This window comes from Mobula hypostoma, chromosome 30 (genome assembly GCF_963921235.1).
Source record: "Mobula hypostoma chromosome 30, sMobHyp1.1, whole genome shotgun sequence".
NCBI lineage: Eukaryota > Metazoa > Chordata > Chondrichthyes > Myliobatiformes > Myliobatidae > Mobula > Mobula hypostoma.
Genome location: NC_086126.1, coordinates 13,991,638 through 14,011,707, shown reverse-complemented (window position 1 = coordinate 14,011,707; position 20,070 = coordinate 13,991,638). Strand labels below are relative to the sequence as shown.

The 20,070-nt window shown below is 49.5% G+C and overlaps 1 protein-coding gene across 8 annotated transcripts in view; it reads left to right on the top strand.

The window, feature by feature from the left end:
* The first annotated feature begins 2,311 nt into the window (after window positions 1-2,311).
* The window catches only part of bscl2 (BSCL2 lipid droplet biogenesis associated, seipin), an 89,157-nt gene continuing 71,398 nt past the window's right edge, over window positions 2,312-20,070 (top strand). For 7 of the 8 annotated variants that reach the window (XM_063036137.1, XM_063036134.1, XM_063036138.1 and 4 more), the window contains exons 1-4: window positions 2,312-2,446; window positions 12,459-12,748; window positions 15,989-16,345; window positions 19,529-19,607. In XM_063036137.1, coding sequence (XP_062892207.1) covers window positions 16,149-16,345; window positions 19,529-19,607 — 276 coding nt within the window. In that variant the 5' untranslated portion in view covers window positions 2,312-2,446; window positions 12,459-12,748; window positions 15,989-16,148. The remainder of the gene's footprint in view (window positions 2,447-12,458; window positions 12,749-15,988; window positions 16,346-19,528; window positions 19,608-20,070) is intronic. The other variant, XM_063036131.1, reaches the window with a different exon arrangement.

Here is a 20,070-nt window from a genome sequence, read left to right as displayed (position 1 = left end):
TATGAGGGGTGCAGGCCAATGCCTCTGACTTCCTGTCAAGTATGGAGGGAATTATGGTGTTGAATAGTGAACTGTGTGTAAGGATTGGCTCCCTCACCTCTGCCCCTCTGCCCCTCAACACAGGTACCCCCCAGTGTTGTGTCCTGAGTCCCCTCCTCTACACCCGCGACTGTACTGCCGCACACAGTTCCAATCTGCCGATCAAGTTCACAGTTGACACGATGTTGATTGGCCTTATCTCTAGCGGTGATGAGACGGCCTACAGAGTTGACCCCCCCCCCCGACACAGTGACAGCATAACAACTTCTCCCTCAATGTCCAGGAAACAGAAGAGTTGATTGTGGGTTACAAGAGGAACGGAGACAGGCTCGGCCCGATCAGCATCAATGGGACTGCAGTTCAGAGGGCGAGTAGTTTCAGGTTCCTCGGTATACATGTCACCGATGATCTCACCTGGACTGTACACACCGGCTGTGTGGCAAAAAAAAAGCACAAAAGTGTCTCTTCCGCCTCAGGCGACTGATTAAGTTTGGCATAAACCCCCAAATCCTCAAGACCTTCTACAGGGGCACCATTGAGAGCACCCTGACTGTCTGTATCACTGCCTGGACGGGAACTGCACCCACCTTGATGGCTGGGCAACGCAGAAAGTGGTGCGGACAACCCAGCACATCTGTGGGTGTGAACTGCCCTTCACTGAGGACATTTACAGCAGCGGGTGAAGAAAGAAGGCCTGGAAGATCACCAGGGACACCAGTCACCCCGACCATAAACTGTTTCAGCTGCTTCTGGCTGGCATTCAGTACTGCAGCATTAAAGCCAGGACCAACAGACTACAGGACAGTTTCTTTCTACAAGTCATTAGACTTCTAAATCCACACGTCTGTACATTGCGATGGAGTCATAGCACAAAGAGTTTTACTCCCTCACGTTGTGGGACAGATGTAAGATTTAAATAAATACAAACTCAAATTATAAATTTAAGGACAGATAGGCATGTATAGAGTATCAGTGTATATATACTGTAATTGTTATTCACAGTATTTAAAATGTATTGCTCAGTACACTAAATATACTGCAAATTACATGAAATATACTGTATGTTGTGTAAGATAGATGATTATACTGTTGCAAAACAACACATTTCACGACATGAGAAAGTCTGCAGATGCTGGAAATCCACAGCTGTTTATTCAGGGTGAGGGTCACTCACTGTGTAACTGTATAGAGTCACTGTTTATTCAGGGTGAGGGTCACTCACTGTGTAACTGTACAGAGTCACTGTTTATTCAGGGTGAGGGTCACTCACTGTGTAACTGTACAGAGTCACTGTTTATTCAGGGTGAGGGTCACTGTGTAGCTGTACAGAGTCACTGTTTATTCAGGGTGAGGGTCACTCACTGTGTAACTGTACAGAGTCACTGTTTATTCAGGGTGAGGGTCACTCACTGTGTAACTGTACAGAGTCACTGTTAATTCAGGGTGAGGGTCACTGTGTAACTGTACAGAGTCACTGTTAATTCAGGGTGAGGGTCACTGTGTAACTGTACAGAGTCACTGTTTATTCAGGGTGAGGGTCAATGTGTAACTGTACAGATTCACTGTTTATTCAGGGTAAGGGTGACTGCGTAACTGTACAGAGTCACAGTTTATTCAGGGTGAGGGTCACTCACTGTGTGACTACCGAGTCACTGTTTATTCAGGGTGAGGAACACTAACTGTTTTGAGGTAGAGGGTGGGAGGGAGGTGAGGAGGAAAAGTGGAGGGTGGGGGTGTGAGGGAGGGAGGGGGAGGAGAGACAGTGGGAAGTTGGGTGGAGGGAAGGAGGGAGGGAGGGGAGGACCGAGGGAGAGAAGATGGGGAGGGGGAGGGTTAGAGGAGGAAGGGTAGGGGAGAGGTGGAGGCCAGAGGTAGTGAAGAGGCGAGGAAGGAGAATGGAGGGTGGAAAAGTTGAAGGGGAGGCAAGGAGGGAGAATGGAGGGTGGAAAAGTTGAGGAAGGGATGGGGAGGGGGGAGGGTGGAGGGACGGAGGAGGAAGGGGATGGGGTAGAGGGAGAGGTGAAGGCTGGAGGTAGTGAAGGGGAGGCGAGGAGGAAGAATGGAGGGTGGAAAAGTTGAGGAAGGGATGGGGAGGGGGGAGGGTGGAGGGACGGAGGAGGAAGGGGATGGGGTAGAGGGAGAGGTGAAGGCTGGAGGTAGTGAAGGGGAGGCGAGGAAGGAGAATGGAGGGTGGAAAAGTTGAGGAAAGGTAGGGGAGGGTGGAGGGACGGAGGTGGAGTGGAACGAGGCGGCAGTAGGGTGGGAAAGGAGGCGGATTTCCGACCTTCCGGCGGTGACCGGAAGTGCGCCGGGGAGCAGGTTGGGCGGTGACTCCGTTGCCGTGGTGACGGGCTGCGGCCAGCCATGGGGGGAAGCGGCGCTCGGGTTCCGGCGGCGGGGACGGCAGGTACCGGGGATGGGAGGTACCCGGGTCCGGGTCGGGTTCCGACACCGCGCTGCCGGCCTTGGGGAAGCCCAGACGGACCGGGCCTGAACTCCCGTAGTTGTGAGGGAGCGCCGGTGCGGCCGGGTGGGGGAAGAGGGAGCGCCGCGCTGACGTGTGGCACGGAAAGAGGCCCTTTGGCCCGGCTGGTCTCTGCTGACCTAGATGCCCATCCCCGAGCTGGTTCCTCTTGCCCGTGTTTGCCCCTTCTTTCCTGTTCCAAGTGTCTATTCAATCGTCCTCGCCTGTATCACTTCCCCTTGTAGCTCTTCCCTTCTATCGACCACCCTCTGCCCCCCCACACCTTTCCCCCCTTCCTTCAGACTCCCCTACCCTGGGGAAAAGACCGTGACCGTCCACCTTATCCCTGCACTTCATGGTTTTATAAATCTCTCCAGGGGCACCCCCCACCCCTCAGCTCCTTGAAACCCAGCAATTCTGGTCACCAACCTGCAGGAAAGATGCCAACAAGGTTTGAAAGAGCGCAGGGAAAATTGACAAGGACGTTGCCGGGTCTGGAGGACCTGAGTCATAAGGAAAGATTGGACAGGTTAGGGGTTTACCCCCTTGGGATGTAGAAGATTGAGGGGCGATCTGATACAGCTATACAAAATTATGAAGGGTATAGATAGGGTAAATGGAGTGAGGCTTTTTCCACGGAGGTAGGGTGGGACTACAACTCGAGGTCATGCGTTAAGGGTGAAAGGTGAGATGTTTAAGAGGAACAGGAGGGGAAACTTCTTCACTCAGAGGGTCCTGAGAGTGTGGAATGAGCTGCCAGCACAAGTGGTGCATGCGAACTCGATTTTAACGTTTAAAACAAGTTTGGGGGTACATGGATTGGAGGGATATGGTTGATGGGAATAGGCAGTTTAAATGGTTTCAGCGTGGACTAGATGGGGCCTGCTTCTGTGCTGTACTTTTCTGTGACTCTATAATCACAATTCAAGTCCCCCAGTCCTGGTACTGTCCTTGCCAAACTTTTCAGCCCCCTTTCTCGCTTAATCACGTCCTTCCAGTCCAGATAAAGGCTCTCGATCTGCGGCACTGTCCGTCCATTTCCCCCTGTCAATGCTGCCTGGCTCACTCAGTCCCTCCAGTACTTGGCTTATTGCCTCAGTTCATAGATTGGCAGCCAGAATGGCAAATGTGTACTCACCGCTAATTGTGCAACTGCAATATGGCATCCCCGAGCTCCCAAACGCGGTGCCTCAACCTGTGAAGGCCAGCTCTCGATAGTCACCGATAACCTGTGACGCCACTCCCCAGGCCCTGCCGTCCACTGCGCCGGCCCCAGCCTGGCTTAACTTCTCAAAATGAATCACTCCACACACTGAGATAAATTCAGAATCGAAGTGAGAATCAGGTGTGCTATCACTGATGTGGCGTGAAATTTCTTGTTTTGTGACAGCAGCGCAGCGCAATATATTAAAAGTTACTGTAAGTTACAGAAGGAAATATAAAAAAAATGCAAAAATGAGCAAAATAGTCAGGTAGTTCAAAGTATATTTATTATCAAACTATGTATACCATCTGCACCGATCATTCCAATGCCAAAGAAGGCGACGGTAAGCTGCTGAGATGACTATCATCCAGTGGTATTAACATCAACCATTATGAAATGCTTTGAGCAGCTGGTCATGGAGCACATTAAAGCCTTTCTCCCGGCTACGCTGGACCCTTTCCAGTTGGCTTATCGGTTCAATCCGATCCACTGACGATGCAATAGCCCCTGCCCTCCACTCCGTCCTGTCCCACCTGGAAGATAGATAGTAGTAGGAGGCGGCCGTCCATCCCGGAGATGATGGGTTTGTGCCTCCGGTGGACTGTGTCCTCTCCAGGGCTCAAGCCTGGGCGGGAAGATTTGAAGAACCGGCTGTTGCCCATGCAGCGGGTTCCCCCTCTCCACGTCACTGATGTAGTCCAGGGGAAGAGCAAACGCTGATACAGCTTGGCACCGGTGCCGTCGCGGAGGCTGCCAGAGTGAAGTTGTAAATGTGGCCCCCCTGGCAAGCCTCAGGCTTGCTCAACTTGCTTTCGTCGAGGGGGAGCAGCCTCCGGCCCCGCCAAACTGGGTAATCAAGTTTGTGTGGATGCTGTGTGATGTACCCCATCCTGCCAAATAACAGACAATACCCCATATATGATTAAATGATTACACTTTATAGATCTTACTGGAACTATGTAATTAATAGAGATACAATATAAAAGGAAAGTAAAAGGCGCCACACTTATCAAAGTTCAACCTCTTCGTGCACAACAGTTCAAGCTAAATTAACGGGGTCCTCTTTCCACCATGCGATCCCTTCGATTTGCCGCTCGGGACCAACCACGGTGCTCGACCAGAGGGCTTCCAGCACGTCCTCCCTCTTCGGGTCTCCTCCCGAAAGCCCTGGGCCTCGGACTGCCGCTCGGAGTGCGTCCCGCCGCCCAGCTTACAGCATCATGTCTCCTCTCTCTGTCCCCATCCGCCTTCTCCCCCAACCCCTGCGAAAACAATAGCTGACAGACACACAAGAAAGAACAACATCTATCCCAATTGGTTAGCAAATGAATACAATTCTCTTTATAACCCAAACAAGCTGCTAGAGAGAGAACTTTCTCAGCAGTTAACATAACCAAGAAGCCATTTTGATTACCCTACGCAGTAATATAAAAGAAGAAACCCCTTACATAAACAACATCAAACTACCTTAGGGACCCCGGCTCTGGATTCATTCTTCAGAGTTTACTCCCAAAGCCTTTCCCAAGGGTGGGTATGGCCACAAGGCAGCGGAGGTTTAAAATCAGAGTTTTCCTTCTCCTAGGCGGGCTGCCCGGGAAGATAGATTGATCGATATATTATTGATCCCAAAGGAAATTAGTGTCATAGCAGCATTACAAGTGCACAGATATGTAAATATTAGAAGAGCAGTAAGAAAGAATTTTTTAAAATTACCTCAAAAAGTCTTAACAGGGGTGGGGGTTGTCATCATTTCCTCAGTTATAGGTTGACTCATTATAGAGCCTGACGGCCGAGGGAAAAATGACCTCATATATCGCTCTTTGGAGCAGCACAGTTGTCTCAGTCTATTACTGAAAGTTCTCCTCTGTTCAGCCAAGGTGGCATTCAGAGGGTGAGAAACATTGTCCAGAAATGCCAGGATTTGTCCTACCACAGTCTGACTCCTATACCAGGGCCAGGCTTTCGAATCAGTTTATTGAGCCTGTTGGCGTCACCACATAGAAGATTGTCCTGGCGACAACAGACTGGTAGAACATGTGAAGGAGAGGCCGGGTTACTCTAAAGGACAAAGATGCTGTTTGATTGCTGCGTATAGACTTCAGCTCGGCATGTAACACCGTCATACCCCAGAAACTGGTGGAGGGACTGTCCCCGCTGGGTCTCAACACCTCCGAAAGCAACTGGATACTGGACCTCTTAGCAGAAAGGCCACAGTCAGTCCGTGTGGGCAGCAACGTCTCTAGCCCCGTTACGCTGATCACCGGCGCTCCGCAAGGCTATGTGCTCAGCCCACGGCTGTTCACGCTGCTGACGCACGACTGGGTCAAAGCACTCAGCTCAAACTGTGTCTTCAAGCTTGCAGATGACACAACAGTGGTTACTTCATCAAGAACGTTGACGAGACGGAGTATAGAGAGGAAGTGGAGCAGCTGGTGGGTTGGTGTGAGAAGGACAGCCAAAGCCTGAACATGGAGAAGACAAAGGAAGTTATTGTGGATGTCAGGAAAAGGTGCAGATGAACCATCCCCCCTTCTGCGAATACGTGGCTCCTCCGTAGAGAGAGTTAAATGCACCAAGTTCCCAGGAGTTCACATCACAGATGATCTCACCTGGTCGCTTAATATCACCTCCCTGAACAAGAAGGCACAGCAGCACCTCCACTTCCTGAGGAGATTGAGACAAACAAGGCTCCCCCCTCACCAACTTTAACTGCATTTTACAGGAGCACCATTGAGACTGTCCCGACAAGTTGCATCTCCATCTGGTCTGGGAGCAGCCGAGCATCGGACCGGAAGTCCCTACAAAGGATTGTGAGAACGGCCGAGAGGATCATAGGGGTCTCCCTACCGTCCTTCGGGGACATTTATCAGGAGAGCTGCGTATGCAGGGCCCTTAGTATTATCAAGGATCCCACCCATCCATCCAGCATCCTCTTTGACTTTCTACCATCAGGCAGGAGACTCCGATGCATAAAGGCAAGAACGGTCAGGATGGGAAACAGTTTCTTCCCTCAGGCCGTCAGGCTTCTGAACTCCCTGCCGCATCGCAGTTGAAATGTCACCGGTTAATACCAGACAATATTTAATTGATGCACTTTACTTTGTTTAGTTATGCGTAATTCATCTGTAAATTTAATTCTTTACTTTCCCAGGTTACTGTGTGTTATGTGTACTTCTGTGCTTTACACCCTGGTCCGGAGAGACGTATACATGTATATAGTTAAATGACAATAGACTTGACTGTCTAAGTCAGACACAGTGAATGGTAGGGCCCTGGGGAGCATTGTAGATCAGAGAGACCCTCAGGGTGCAGGTACATGGGTCCCTGAAAGTGGTGACACCGTTTGACAGGGTGGGGAAGGAGGCTTACAGATGCTGAATTAGATCCTTTTATAACTTTAGATAACCTCTTTCACTGTCCATTATACCACTAATTGTAGAGTCATCTGCAAACTTCGTCACCACACCACCTGCATTCTGCTCCAAGTCATTACTGCATATCTTTTCATTCATTATGTGCCGTGTTGTATGACATGGGCGTTCATAGACCACAATTGTTCTTTTGCAGATTTTTCTGCAGAGGTGGTTTGCCATTGCCACCTTCTGGGCAGTGTCTTCACAAGATGGGTGACCCTACCCACTCCCCCACCCCCCCCAAGCCATTATCAAAGTTCAAAGTAAATTTATTATCCGAGTACATATATGTCACCACATACAACCCTGAGATTCATTTTCCTGCGGGCATACTCAGCAAACCTATAGAATAGTAACTGTAAACAGGATCAGTGAAAGATCAACCAGAGTGCAGAAGACAGCAAACTGTGCAAATGCAAATATAAATAAATAGCAATAAATAACAAAAACATGAGATAAAGAGTCCTTAAAGTGAGATCATCAGTTGGGGGAACATCTCAGTGGATGGGCAAGTGAGTGTAGTTACCCCCTTTTGTTCAGGAGCCTGATGGTTGAGGGGTAGTAACTGTTCCTGAACCTGGTGGTGCGAGTCCTGAGGCTCCTGTACCTTCTACCTGATGGCAGCAGTGAGAAAAGAGCATTGCCTGGGTGGTGGGGATCTCTGATGATGGACGCTGCTTTCCCTCGGCAGAGTTTGATGTATTCAAGGTGCTCGTTACCCTTCTGCAATCGTCTGCCTGGCGTCAGTGGTCGCATAACCAGGACGTGATATGCACCAGCCCCTCCACCTGCTCCCACAGCTTCACGTGACCTTCACGCGACACCTTGCCCAAGGGTGACCTGCAGGCTAGCGGAGGGAAGGAGCACCTCACATATCCTCTGGTAGAGACGTATCTCCGTCCCGCCACCCCAAATACATACGTACAGACAATAAAGGAGCCAACACCAGTCACTGCAGCACACCAGCAGTCACAGGTCTTCCAGTCCAAAGAGCAGCCTACCTCCACCACCCTTTAACTCCTGCCGCCAAGTCCAATTTTTATGTTATTTACTCCCTCACCCTGGATCCTATCAATTTTGCTGGACCTTGCTGATGTCCACGTGGACAGCGTCCACCATCCTGTCCTCATCGGTCCTTTTGGTCACCTCCCCTACAAGCTCTTCATCACGCCTGTGAGATGCGATCTCCCCTCGCACAAAGCCATGCCGACCATCCCTGATCCGTCCTGGTGTTTCCAAACACACAGATTGATCAATCATTCTAGTTACCCCCCCACCCCCCATTTATGTCTCTGCACTGTAAACACCCTAACTCACATCTTAAAATGCAGTTTACTTTGTAAATACGTGCCAGTAGCACCTTTTATTCTGGATCTATTCTTTCACCTCTAACTTTATCAGAATCACCGGCAAATGTGAAATTTGTTGTTTCGTGGCAGTAGCACAATGCAATACATAATAATATCGACTATAAATTACAATAAGTATGTATAAAATAGTTAAATAATTAGTGCAAAAAGAGAGGGAAAAAGTAGTGAGGTAGTGTTCATGGGTTCAATGTCCATTCAGAAATTGGATAGTAGAGTGAAAGAAGCTGTTCCTGAATCGTTGAGCAACATACATCAAAGTTGCTGGTGAACGCAGCAGGCCAAGCAGCATCTATAGGAAGAGGCGCAGTTGACGTTTCTTCCTATAGATGCTGCTTGGCCTGCTGCGTTCACCAGCAACTTTGATGTATGTTGCTTGAATTTCCAGCATCTGCAGAATTCCTGTTGTTTACACCTGAATCGTTGAGTGTGTGTCTTCAGGCTCCTGTACCTCCTTTCCGATGGTAACAATGCGGAGAGGGCATGTTCTGGGTGGTGGGGGTCCTTAATGATGGATGCCACCTTTCTGAGGCACCGCTCCTTGAAGATGTCCTGGATACTATGGAGGCCGGTGCCCGTGATGGAGCTGACTGAGTTCACAACTCTCTGCAGTCTCTCTCGATCCTGTGTAGTAGCCCCCCACCCCATACCAGACAGTAAGGCAACCAGTCAGGATGCTGTCCATGGTACAAATTGTCAAGTGGCTCTGGTGACATAACCTCATGAAACATAACCTCTGGCTTTTTTAAAATTTATATATGATTTTTTATTCTTTATAATTGTAAAACGTTGTCTTTCATTGCATCTAATGCCACAGCAAAGCAACTACCTAATACATGTAAATGTGGCACAATGAGGCCTCGCTCAGGGTGGAGGAGAAACACCTCCTTTCCCTTCTGAGAAGTCTCCAACCTGAAGGCATGAACATCGATTTCTCCTGGTGAACAAATTCCACTGCCCTCCCCCCATCCCTGGTCCCCTTCTACTTCCCTTTCTTCCATGGTCCACTCTCCTCTCCTGTCAGATTCCTTCTTCTCCAGTCCTTGACCTTTTCCACTCACCTATCACCATCGTTTGTCCGTTCAGAAGGAGATCTCAGAGTTGACACAAGACACTCCAAATACTGGGCTCTGGAGCAACAAACGATCTGCTGGAAGAACTAGGTAGCTTGGGTAGCATCTATGGGGGAGGCAGAGAAGGAATTGCCAATTCTGGGTTGAAAGCTTCCTTGCGGGTCTATAGGCTGTTGAACGTAGTAGGACATATTAAAGGAGTGCTTCAAAGGAGGGGAGGGGAGGAGAAGATGGCAGTGCGCGCAGCCGCTCCAAAATGATACCGTATTTGTGAAGTAGGTGCCGTGCACAATCCTGATTTGATGGAGACGGACGTGAGAGCACGGAGGAACATCTGGAGAAACTTCTGAAATGCCCGCTTCGCTGCCGCTGCTACTGTGCGATCGAGAATCTCCAGAGGGGAAGGCCCCAAATCCTCGGCTTTGCCTGTTGCCTGTTGCTGGGGCCGGGGTCGAAGCGCCCGGCAGAGACGGTGCTCGGTGTCGGAGGGCTGGTCGGAGGCTCGAAGTTTTCGGACGGACTCAAGAGTTGGCTGTGGTCGGATGCTGCATCAGCAAGTTTGCGGCACTGGAAGCTCATGGCAGGAAGAGAGTTTCTCTTCCTTCTACCGTCTGCGTGAGATGATGGGCTATCGGGACTTTGAGACTTTTTTTTTTACTGTGCCCATGGTCTGTTCTTATCAAATCACGGTATTGCTTTGCACTGTTGTAACTATATTTTATAATTATGTGGTCTTTGTCAGTTTTTCAGTCTTGGTTTGTCCTGTGTTTCTGTGATATCATTCTGGAGGAACATTGTATCATTTCCTAATGCATGCATTACTAAATAACAATAAAAGAGGACTGCGTGTCCTCGTAATCTAATCTAATCTAAAAGTTGGGCAGGATCCGGCAGGTTATACACAAACATGTTTCATCCTTTCAAAAATATATTGTTTAATATATACATAATTTCAATTCAGAGATGGTTACTATAGCAAGCAATCCCATGCAGTCACTTATCAATGTTGTGAATGTGTCATCCCGAACATTGAATCAGTGAAGTGTCTGGCGGGGGGGCTGTGTTCAAAGTCATTTTCAATCGCTCATTGCTACAGTCAGAAGTTCCCACCTGTTTTGAAAGGGCAACAATTGTACCAGTGTCCAACAAGAGTAGGGTGAGCTACCTCAATGCCTATTGTCTAGTGGCACTCACGTCTACGGTGATGAAATTCTTTAGGAGGTTAGTTATAGCTAGAGTTAACCCCTGTCTCAGCAAGGGCCTGGACCCACTGCAATTGATCCCACTGGTGTAGGGATCGAGGACTAGGGGTTTAGAGAAGGAAGGTGATTAGCAGAAGGTCCAGAAGCGACAGGAGGGGAACACTTTCCCAGGATCTGGAGCAGGGCTGTTGGGAATAGGGGAGGCAGACTCTGCCTTCCAGAGGGGAGATGGATCAGCACTTGAAATGGACAAATTTGCTGGGCAGCACGCACAGCGAGGGCAGGAGATGTGGGGCCTCCTTCCGTGCTCTCTAGGACTACAGTTCTCAATCTGAATCTGCAGTTGGTGGGGTAGGAGCTGATGGGGAAAACGTGGAGACCAAATGGGTGAGTGGTCAGCGGTTGCTGTGGATTAGATGGGCTGAAGGGCCAGTTTCTGTGCTGTGGATTTCTGACTTATCCACTGTTAATAGTCATTATCACTCCGCCATTTTGGAATCTTGCTGTGCCCGCCTGTGGCAGAGTGCCGGGAGAATCATAGACTCATAGAGCATTACAGCACAGAAACAGGCCATTCAACCCATCTAGTACATGCTATACTATTAATCTGCCTGGTCCCATCGACCTGCACTGGGACCACGGCCCTCTGTACCCCTCCCATCCAAACTTCTCCTAAATATTGAAATTAAACCCACAACCGTCACTTGCACTGGCAGCTCATTCCACACTCTCGCCACCCTCTGAGTGAAAATGTTCCCCTTAAACATTTCACCTTTCACCCTTAACCCATGACCTCCAGTCCTAGTCTCACCCAGCCTCAGTGGGGAAAGCCTGTTTGCATTTACCCTATCTATGGCTGAGGCCTCCGTCGGTTAGAGTTGACCGTGGACTTTGCGTCCTAGACACGCAAGCCCGCGCAGTGCGATATGGAGAGCAAGCTGTCGCCTGTGTAGCGAGCTCCCCCTCTCCACGCATCTGATGAACCCAACGGAACGGCAGAGACCGACACAGTTTGGCACCAGGAGTTGCCGGTCAGCATTGAACTCAGCGTCGGACTGCCTCAGGGACTCCCGCTCCGGATCGTTCCCTTGGGGTTTACTCCTGAAGCCTTCCCCATGAGAGGGAAGGCAGCAGAGGTTGGAGATCAGAGTTTTCCTTCTCCCACATGAGTTGCCAACTATGGCTGACGAGCCCAGTCTGCCCGAACCGACTGGTTTTAAGGTGCCAGTAACCCGCCTTTGCCCCTTCTGCCAGTAGAAACGGTTTCACCGAGCCTGGTAGCTGAGGCACACATGAAGGCCGGGAGCCGGACTTGGTTATCAGAGGCTATTTAAGATGCATGCCAATGGGAGCATTTAATAGGTAGTGGGACGTTATCCCAATTACCACCCTTGGCTGTGGCAACCTTACGGAACCACCCTATCTATACCCCTCAAAATTATGTATACCTCTATCAAATCTCCTCTCGTTCTCCTATGCTCCAGGGAATAAAGTCCGAATTTATTCAACTTTATAACTCGGGACTTCCTTGTAAATTTTCTCTGCACACTTTCAATCTTATTGATATTCTTCCTGTAGGTAGGAGACTAGAATAGTCCAGATTAAGTCTCACCAACATTTTATACAACGTCAGCACAACATCCCAATTCTTACATATTACGTCCCATTGATGCATGCTTCTCTTTCTCCGGTTAAGTGTGAATGCCTAAGGGTGAATTCTCGGACTGCTGGTTGAGCTGCTGAAGAGAAGGTCCTTTGAGAGAGTTGCAGTGCACGTGATACCGACCCGGCTCCTGGGGGCTTTCGCTGGCTCGCCGAAGACAAGTCCGACCACCCGACCGCAGCACCCTCTGCCTCAGCCCCCGGCCGACAGATGAACTCGGCCAGGGCTCATGCCGAGCCCGTGAGCCCGGCCGCTGGTCGCCTGCCGTGAGTCATCTTCGGATGCCGAGGAAACTACACAGCCTCTGACGGTCTCTGTGAATAGTAAGTGGACATTATCCCTGCTTGAATGTGTGAATGGGCACGTGATTGTGGGGTGAAAGGATCCGTTCACGGCCGGTGTGACTCTGCAGATCTCTCTTTTCCTTTTCCTTTTCCTCTGCCTCTCTTTTTTCCGCCTGATTCCCACTCACAGACCATAGAACAGTGCAGCTAATCAGAAACACAAGAGATTCTGCAGATGCACAAAATGCTGCAGGGGCTCAGCGGGCCGGGCAGCATCTATAGAGAGGAATAAACAGCCGATGTTTCAGGCCGAGATCCTTCAGGACTGTGCAGCTGTTGTTAAGAGAAATATTCCAGACTTTGGGAATTGAGGGCTTTGTGCAGGAAAGTGGAGCTGAGACCACAGAACAGCACAGCACAGGAGCAAGCCCATCGACCCACAATGTCTGTGCTGAACACAACACCGAATTAAACTAATACTCTTCTGTCTGTGTGTGATATATATCCTTCCATTCTCAGAGTATTCACAGATACATCTAACTGTCCCTTTAACGCCAAAACCATATCAGCTTTCACCACTCTACCTAAGAGTCCAATCCAGGCTTCTGTCAGTCCATGTAACACACACAAAATGCTGGAGGAACTCAGCAGGCCAGGCAGCACCTATGGAAAAGAGTACAGTCAACGTTTTGGGCCGGGACTGGAGTGAAAAAGATGAGGAGTGGATTTAAAAGGTGGGAAGGGGAGAGAGAAACACAAGTTGATAAGTGAAACTGAGAAGCGGGGATGAAGTAAAGAGTAGGTGGAGTCTGATAGGAGAGGACGGAAGCTCATGGAAAAATGAAAAGGGGGTCATGAGCACGAGGGAGGCGATGGACAGGTAAGGAGATAAGGTGAGCGAGGGAAAGGTGGGGGGGGGTTGTTACCAGAAGTTCAAGAAAATTGATGTTCATTTAATCAGTCCATTGCATTCCAGGTACCTTCCGGTCCATTCCAGGCACCTGATGGTGCATTCCAGGCATTGATTACCCCATTTCAGGTACCTGCCACTCTGTGTGTAACCAAAGCTTGCCCTGCACATTTCTTTTAAACTTGCCCTCTCTCACTCGACATTCCTACCCTGGGAAAAAAGACTGACTGTCTGCCCTATCTACATAATTCTATAAACTTCTATCAGGGCTCCCTTCACTCCAGAGAAAACTGCTCAAGTTTGTCCCTGCAGCTGTTAGCTTCTAATCCACTCTGTCCCATCCCCTGATTCACAAACTCCAGAACTGGCCAGATCTTCCTCTCTGCCAAAGCTGTGCTTAATGTTTTGTGCCCTCTGTGTGTGTGTGTGTGTGTGTGTGTGTGTGTGTGTGTGTGTGTGTGAGAGAGAGAGAGAGAGAGAGAGAGAGTCCCTGAAGATAAGTATAAACACTTTTTTTTGCCAGTTTTGTTCTTTATCGGCGTAGGTACCCAGAACTTGTACATATGCAATGTCAGCTTCCAATGCATAAAGGGTGTGAAACGTCCCGGGACAACATTTCACACTGAATCGCCATGAAACATTCGGCCAGGCGATGAAAAGCCAACTGGGACAGATTGGATTTGAGGGATTTGGAAGAGAGGGTGGCTAGGAAGGGATGCAACACCCAGTCCGTCAGGGTCGGGATGGTTAAATTGGCCTTGTCAATAATCTGCATCCAAGTCACTTTATTGCCAGAACGTGAAACATACCAAAAATTGATTGTGGTTTGGTGCCAAGCATAAAACACAGGACAATACCGTAACAGACAACACAACAGCAACCAACAATTTACAAGACAGTAGTGCAAACAGCCATGAGTGATTAACAGTTAGCAGAACCGTCACACGCATAAACGTCAATAATCAGTCAGGTTTAATATCACTGGCATATGCCGTGAATCTGTTAACTTAGCGGCAACAGTACAATGCAATACTTAATAATAGAGGCAAAAAACTGAGTTACTCTGAATGTCCTATCCTGATTTGGCCTTCCAAAGCACATCACATCGCACTTACCAAAATCAGGTTTAATATCACCGGCATGTATTGTGACGTTTGTTGTCTTTGTGAATGAAGACATAGCAAAGTACTGCCAAAGGGTTTTGGCCTGAAACATCAGCTGTACTTTTTTCCATTGATGCTGCCTGGCCCCCCGAGTTCCTCCAGCATTTTGTGTGAGTTGCTTGGATTTCCAGGATCTGCAGATTTTCTCTTGTTAGTGAGGTAGTGTTCATGGGTCCAATTTCCATTCAAAAATCATATGGCAGAGGGGAAGAATTTGTTCCTGAATCGCTGAGCGTGTGCCTTCAGGCTCCTGTACCTCCTTCCTGATGGTAGCGATGAGAAGATGCAACCCCTGGGTGGTGGAGGTACTTAATGATGGACACCTTAATCAAACTTAAATGAATCTGAGCGTACGAAAGATTAAATAATTATCAACAGTACAAGGGCAGCAGTAAAGACCATTTAACGGATGTTGTGCAGGAACTGTTGGAGTATTACACCTGAGTAAGTTTTGTTGAGAATAGCTAGAGGAAAGAAGCTTCGGAGATGGACTTGTAGCGTCTGCAGTTGGCTATGTTAGGACAGCAGAGCTATTCCTGGGTCCTTTATTTATCTCTGAGGAGCGATTGTGTTTGTTGTAGGATGTGCGGAGAGAGAATGATTGCAGATGCTTGAACGTGGAACAATGGTAAAAGAGGGTGCTGGAGGAGCTCAGTGTGTGTTGAGCAGGGTCACAGTCTGAATTGTCAGCCATTCCTGGGCCTCCTCAGATGCTGCTCAATCTGCTGAGTCTTTTAAGCTGTTTATCTTCTGCACTTTCTATAGGGAGCCTGCTGTGAGACAATTGGCTGTGGCAATTCCTTCATTGCCGACGTAATTGTACTCTGTAATTGTGATGGCCTCAACTCTGAGAAATGCAGTCTTTCTTAAACCTTTAGTAACGTGTTTGCTTTCTCTTACTCCTTCCTGCTCTCTCTCTGTTGCCCCCCGCTCTCCTGCCCTCCCTTTCTCCTCCTCTTCCTTGCTCCTGTGTTCTCCCCCTCTTTCCCCTGCTCTCCCCCTTTCCCCCACTCTCTCCCCCTCTCTTTCCATATGCCCTTTCCCTTTGCCCCGCTCTCCCCTCCCTTACCCCACTCCTTTCCACTCCTTTTATCCCACTCTCTCCCCTTCCATTGCCCCCGCTTTCCTGCTCCCTCATACCCCACTGTCCCCATCCCTTCCTTCACTCTCTCCCAATCCCCCCCACCGCTCTCTCCCCTTCCCCAGTTCTCAACCTCCTCCCTCTCCTTCTCTCCCCCTCCTTTTCCCCTTCCTTCTATCCACCCTTTCACGCCCCCACTCTCTCCCACCTTCCTCGCCTGTTTTCCCCACCTCCCCCAGTCCCTCAATCCTCAAACTCCCCCAGGAGTGTGTCCACTGCCCGACCATGAACGGGTGGATCTACTGGGCCCAGGACCACCTGACCGCGCTGGTGCTGAACATGCGCCGCACTCTGCTGCAGATCGCCATCCTCATCAGCGTCGTCCTGCTGCTCCTCTGGCTGTCCGTCTTCCTCTACGGCAGCTTCTACTATTCCTACATACCGTCCGTCAGCTACACCACCCCGGTGCACCTCGTCTTCAGGTAATCCTGCCGCTTGAGCCCGACTCCCCTCCCTCACCCTGCCCACCTTGTATCGGCAAAAACCACTTCTGCTGGCAGCTCGCTCCGCACCCGCGTCACCCCCGTAAGTGAAGAAGATCCCCCTCCCCGTGGCCGCGTGGGTTTCCTCCCACAGTCCGAAGACACACCGGTCGGTAGGTTAATTGGTCAAAGTCAAAGAACATTTATTATCGAAGTGTGTGTGTGTGTGTGCAGTATTCAAACCTGAGATTTGTCTTCCTCACAGACAGCCACGAAACAAAGAAAACTACGGAACCCATTCAAAGTAAAACAACAAGCCCCAATGCGCAAAAAAAACTACAAATCATGCAAACAGCAAAAAAAGAGCGAAAAACATAATATAAAACATCAACACACACACACAAAATGCTGGAGGAACTCAGCAGGCCAGGCAGCATCTACGGAAAAGAGTGCAGTCGACGTTTCGGGCCGAAACCCCTTCAGCATCTTGAGTTCCTCCAGCATTTTGTGTGCCTTGCTGGGATTCCCAGCATCTGCCGATTTTCTCTTGTTTGTGGTATAAAATATCAAACCACTCTGCAAGTCGTCGTAAATTGTCCTGTGATTAAGCGAGGGTTAAGTAGGTGGGTTGCTGGCTTTGTGAGCCGGAAGGGACCTGTTCAGTAGTCACATTTAATATCGGAGAATGTATACAATGTACAACCTGCAATTCTTGCTCTTCACATACATCCACAAAAACAGAAGAGTACCCCAAGGAATGAATGACAGTAAAAATGTCATTCCAAAGCCGCTTTCTCCCCCTCCCCTGCAGAAGCAGCTTCAAAGCATCAACCCTCCCCCATTTATTTCAGCAGAAAGCATCAGCACCCACCACTCACCAAGCAAGCAATAGCAAATCCCCAAGAAAGACCGTGATCAGCAGAACAGAAAAACGAATTGTTCACCCGACAATTCGACATAACACAGCAGGCGCTCCCTCTCTCTTTCTCTCCCTAAGAGAGGTGTCACATGCCGACAAAAACAAAACAACTCGCTGATTAAGGTGTTGAAGTGTCACTTCTTTTCTCCGAGTCCTCCGACTCGAGAATCGGCAGCAAACTCTTCCCCCACCAACAAGAGGGAGAGAGAGCGATTCACTGAGTACAGAGGCCTCTGGCAGCCGATCTGCTGTTCCCGATATTCCATTTCTTACCGCAACGCTTCAGTCGACGGCACCGGCATAGAATCGGCTCCCCCCGCCTCCCCCCCCAGGGCTGCGAGGCCTCAGAAACCCGAAGGCGCGCTCGTCTTCCAGGCCGCGTCCTTGGGGTATCCGGATACGGCCGGTCGATGAGCCCTGGGGGTGGGAACCATCATCGTAAAGAACCGCAGTTTGTGTGCAGCTGCAGGTCAAGGACATGGAAAAAAGAGACATCAAAGGTGGAAATTAAGTTGTTTCCGCAGATGAGCTCAAAGAAGCTGCTCCCTTGGTGCCATCATCACTCCTCCCCAAGTTCCACGCTGTATCTCTAAGTTCTAAAGATGGGGTTGAGAGGAAAAACAAATCAGCCAAGATGGAATGGCGGATGAGACTCGATGGGCTGAGTGGCCTAATTCTGTTCCTAAGTCTGATGGTCTTATGGACAGCTCTATGGGCCTGCCCTCTACCAAGGTATCGTAGACAGTGAAGAAGGCTATGAAAAATTACGGGTGGTGGGGGAGATCTTGATCATTCGGGTGAGCGGGCAAATGGTGTTCAATTCAGACTGGCACGGTAGCATAGCAGTCAGTGTAACCCTATTACAGCACCAGCAACCCCTGCTCAATTCCTACCACTGTCTGTATGGGGAGCATCTTACGTTCTCCCCATGACTGCATGTGTTTCCTCGCTCCAGTTTCTTCCCACATCCCAAAGACGATTAACTAGTCACACGGGTGTAATTGGTTGGCATGGGCTCATGGCCCGGACAGGCCTGAAACCATGCTGTATCTCTAAATTAAAAGATGAAGTGCGAGTTGTTGCATTTTAAGAAGGCACTTTCACACTGAACAGTAGGACCTTTGGGAGTGTTATAGAACAGAGGGGCCTTGGACTAAAAGCACACAGCTGTCTGAAAGTGGTGCACTTGGTAGACAGGGTGGTGAAGGTGTTTGCCGCGCTGGTCTTCGTCAGTCATGGCACCCAGTTCAGAAGTTGGCGTTACGTGGCAGTTCAGTTCCATTTAACATCAGAGAAAAATATGAAATATACATCCTGAAATTCTTGTTCTTCACAGAGAGCCACAAAAACAGAAGCGGGCCCCAAAGAGTGAGTGACAGTTAAAACGTTAGGACCCCAAAACCCACCCAACTTGTCCCACGCACAAGCAGCAGCAAAGCAACAACCCTCCCCCACCCCACCCTCTTCCGCCAAAAAGCATCAGCACCTTCCACCCACCAAGCAAGCCCCCAAGAAAGACCATGATCTGTAGTACAACAAAAACTAATCATTCACCAGACAATTCGACATACCACAGGCTTTCCCTCTCTCCCTAATAAATAGAAAAAGAGGTTTACCCCTTTCACAGCGAGAGGGGAGGCATAACAAAACAACTTGCTGATTTGCGGCTTTAAAATACAGTTGTACAAGATGTTGGTGAGGCCACACCTGTACTATTGTGTTCAGTTTTGGTCACCCTGTTATCGGAAAGCTGCCGTTAAGCTGGGAAGAGTGCAAACGTTTATAAGGACGTTGCCTGGACTCGAGTTATAGGGGGAGGGTGGGCAGGGTAGTACTTTATTCCTCGGAGTGTGGGAGAGACTGAGGGGCTGATCTTATCGAGGTGTATAAAGTCTCAAGGGGGAAAGGTAGGGTGAATGCACACAGCCTTATTTCTCCCCAGAGTTGGAGCATCAAAAACTAGAAGGCATAAGTTTCAGGTGAGAGGAGAAAGATTTAAAAGGCACTTGAAGCACAAACTGTTCACACAAAGGGCGGTGGGTGTATGGAACGAGTATGCCAGTGGAAGTGGCTGGAGCAGCTAACACGTGAAAGACATTGAGACGGGCACATGGATGTGAAAGGTTTAAAGGCCAAACACAGGCTATCGGAACTAGCTCAGATGGGAATCTTGGTCTGTAGGGATAAGTCGTACCACAGGCCCTGTCTCTGTGCTGTTTAAACTGAAGATCTACAGATTGCGTTCTTCTCCTCTGATTCGACAGGTCCGACTGTGACTCCAGAGACGCGCTCTGCTCCTTTCCCATCGCCAACATTTCCTTATTCCGCAACGGAAGGGAGAAGGTAGGACGGCATCTGTGGGCTGACAATCAGGGAGGCGGTCAATGGTCGGACAGCAGCGGCTTGTAAATTACCGGGTGAGGAGTGATGTCCGACTTCAGGGTCGGGACCTTCTGGAAACACAGAGCAGGAGTAGGCCAGTCTGCCCCACTTTCCAATACAATCGCGGCTGATCCGCGCTCTCAGTATCAGATTACCACATGCTCTCCCTGCCTACACTCCCCCCGCCGGTATCTTTTGTTTCTTCAAATGCGTCCATTGGTCTTTTAAGCAAGGCATCCTAATGCCTTTTATTGTGGAAGCAAACACCACAGACCTGAGTTGTAACTTACAGTGATTCCCAACAAGGGCAGTATCGACCCCCCCCCCCCCGGGGGAGGTGGTTACATGTCCTAAGGAGGCATTAAGGGAAATAGAAGTCATTGCGGGGGGTGGGGGGGAGGCTTTTAGGATTCTTGGAGTGGGG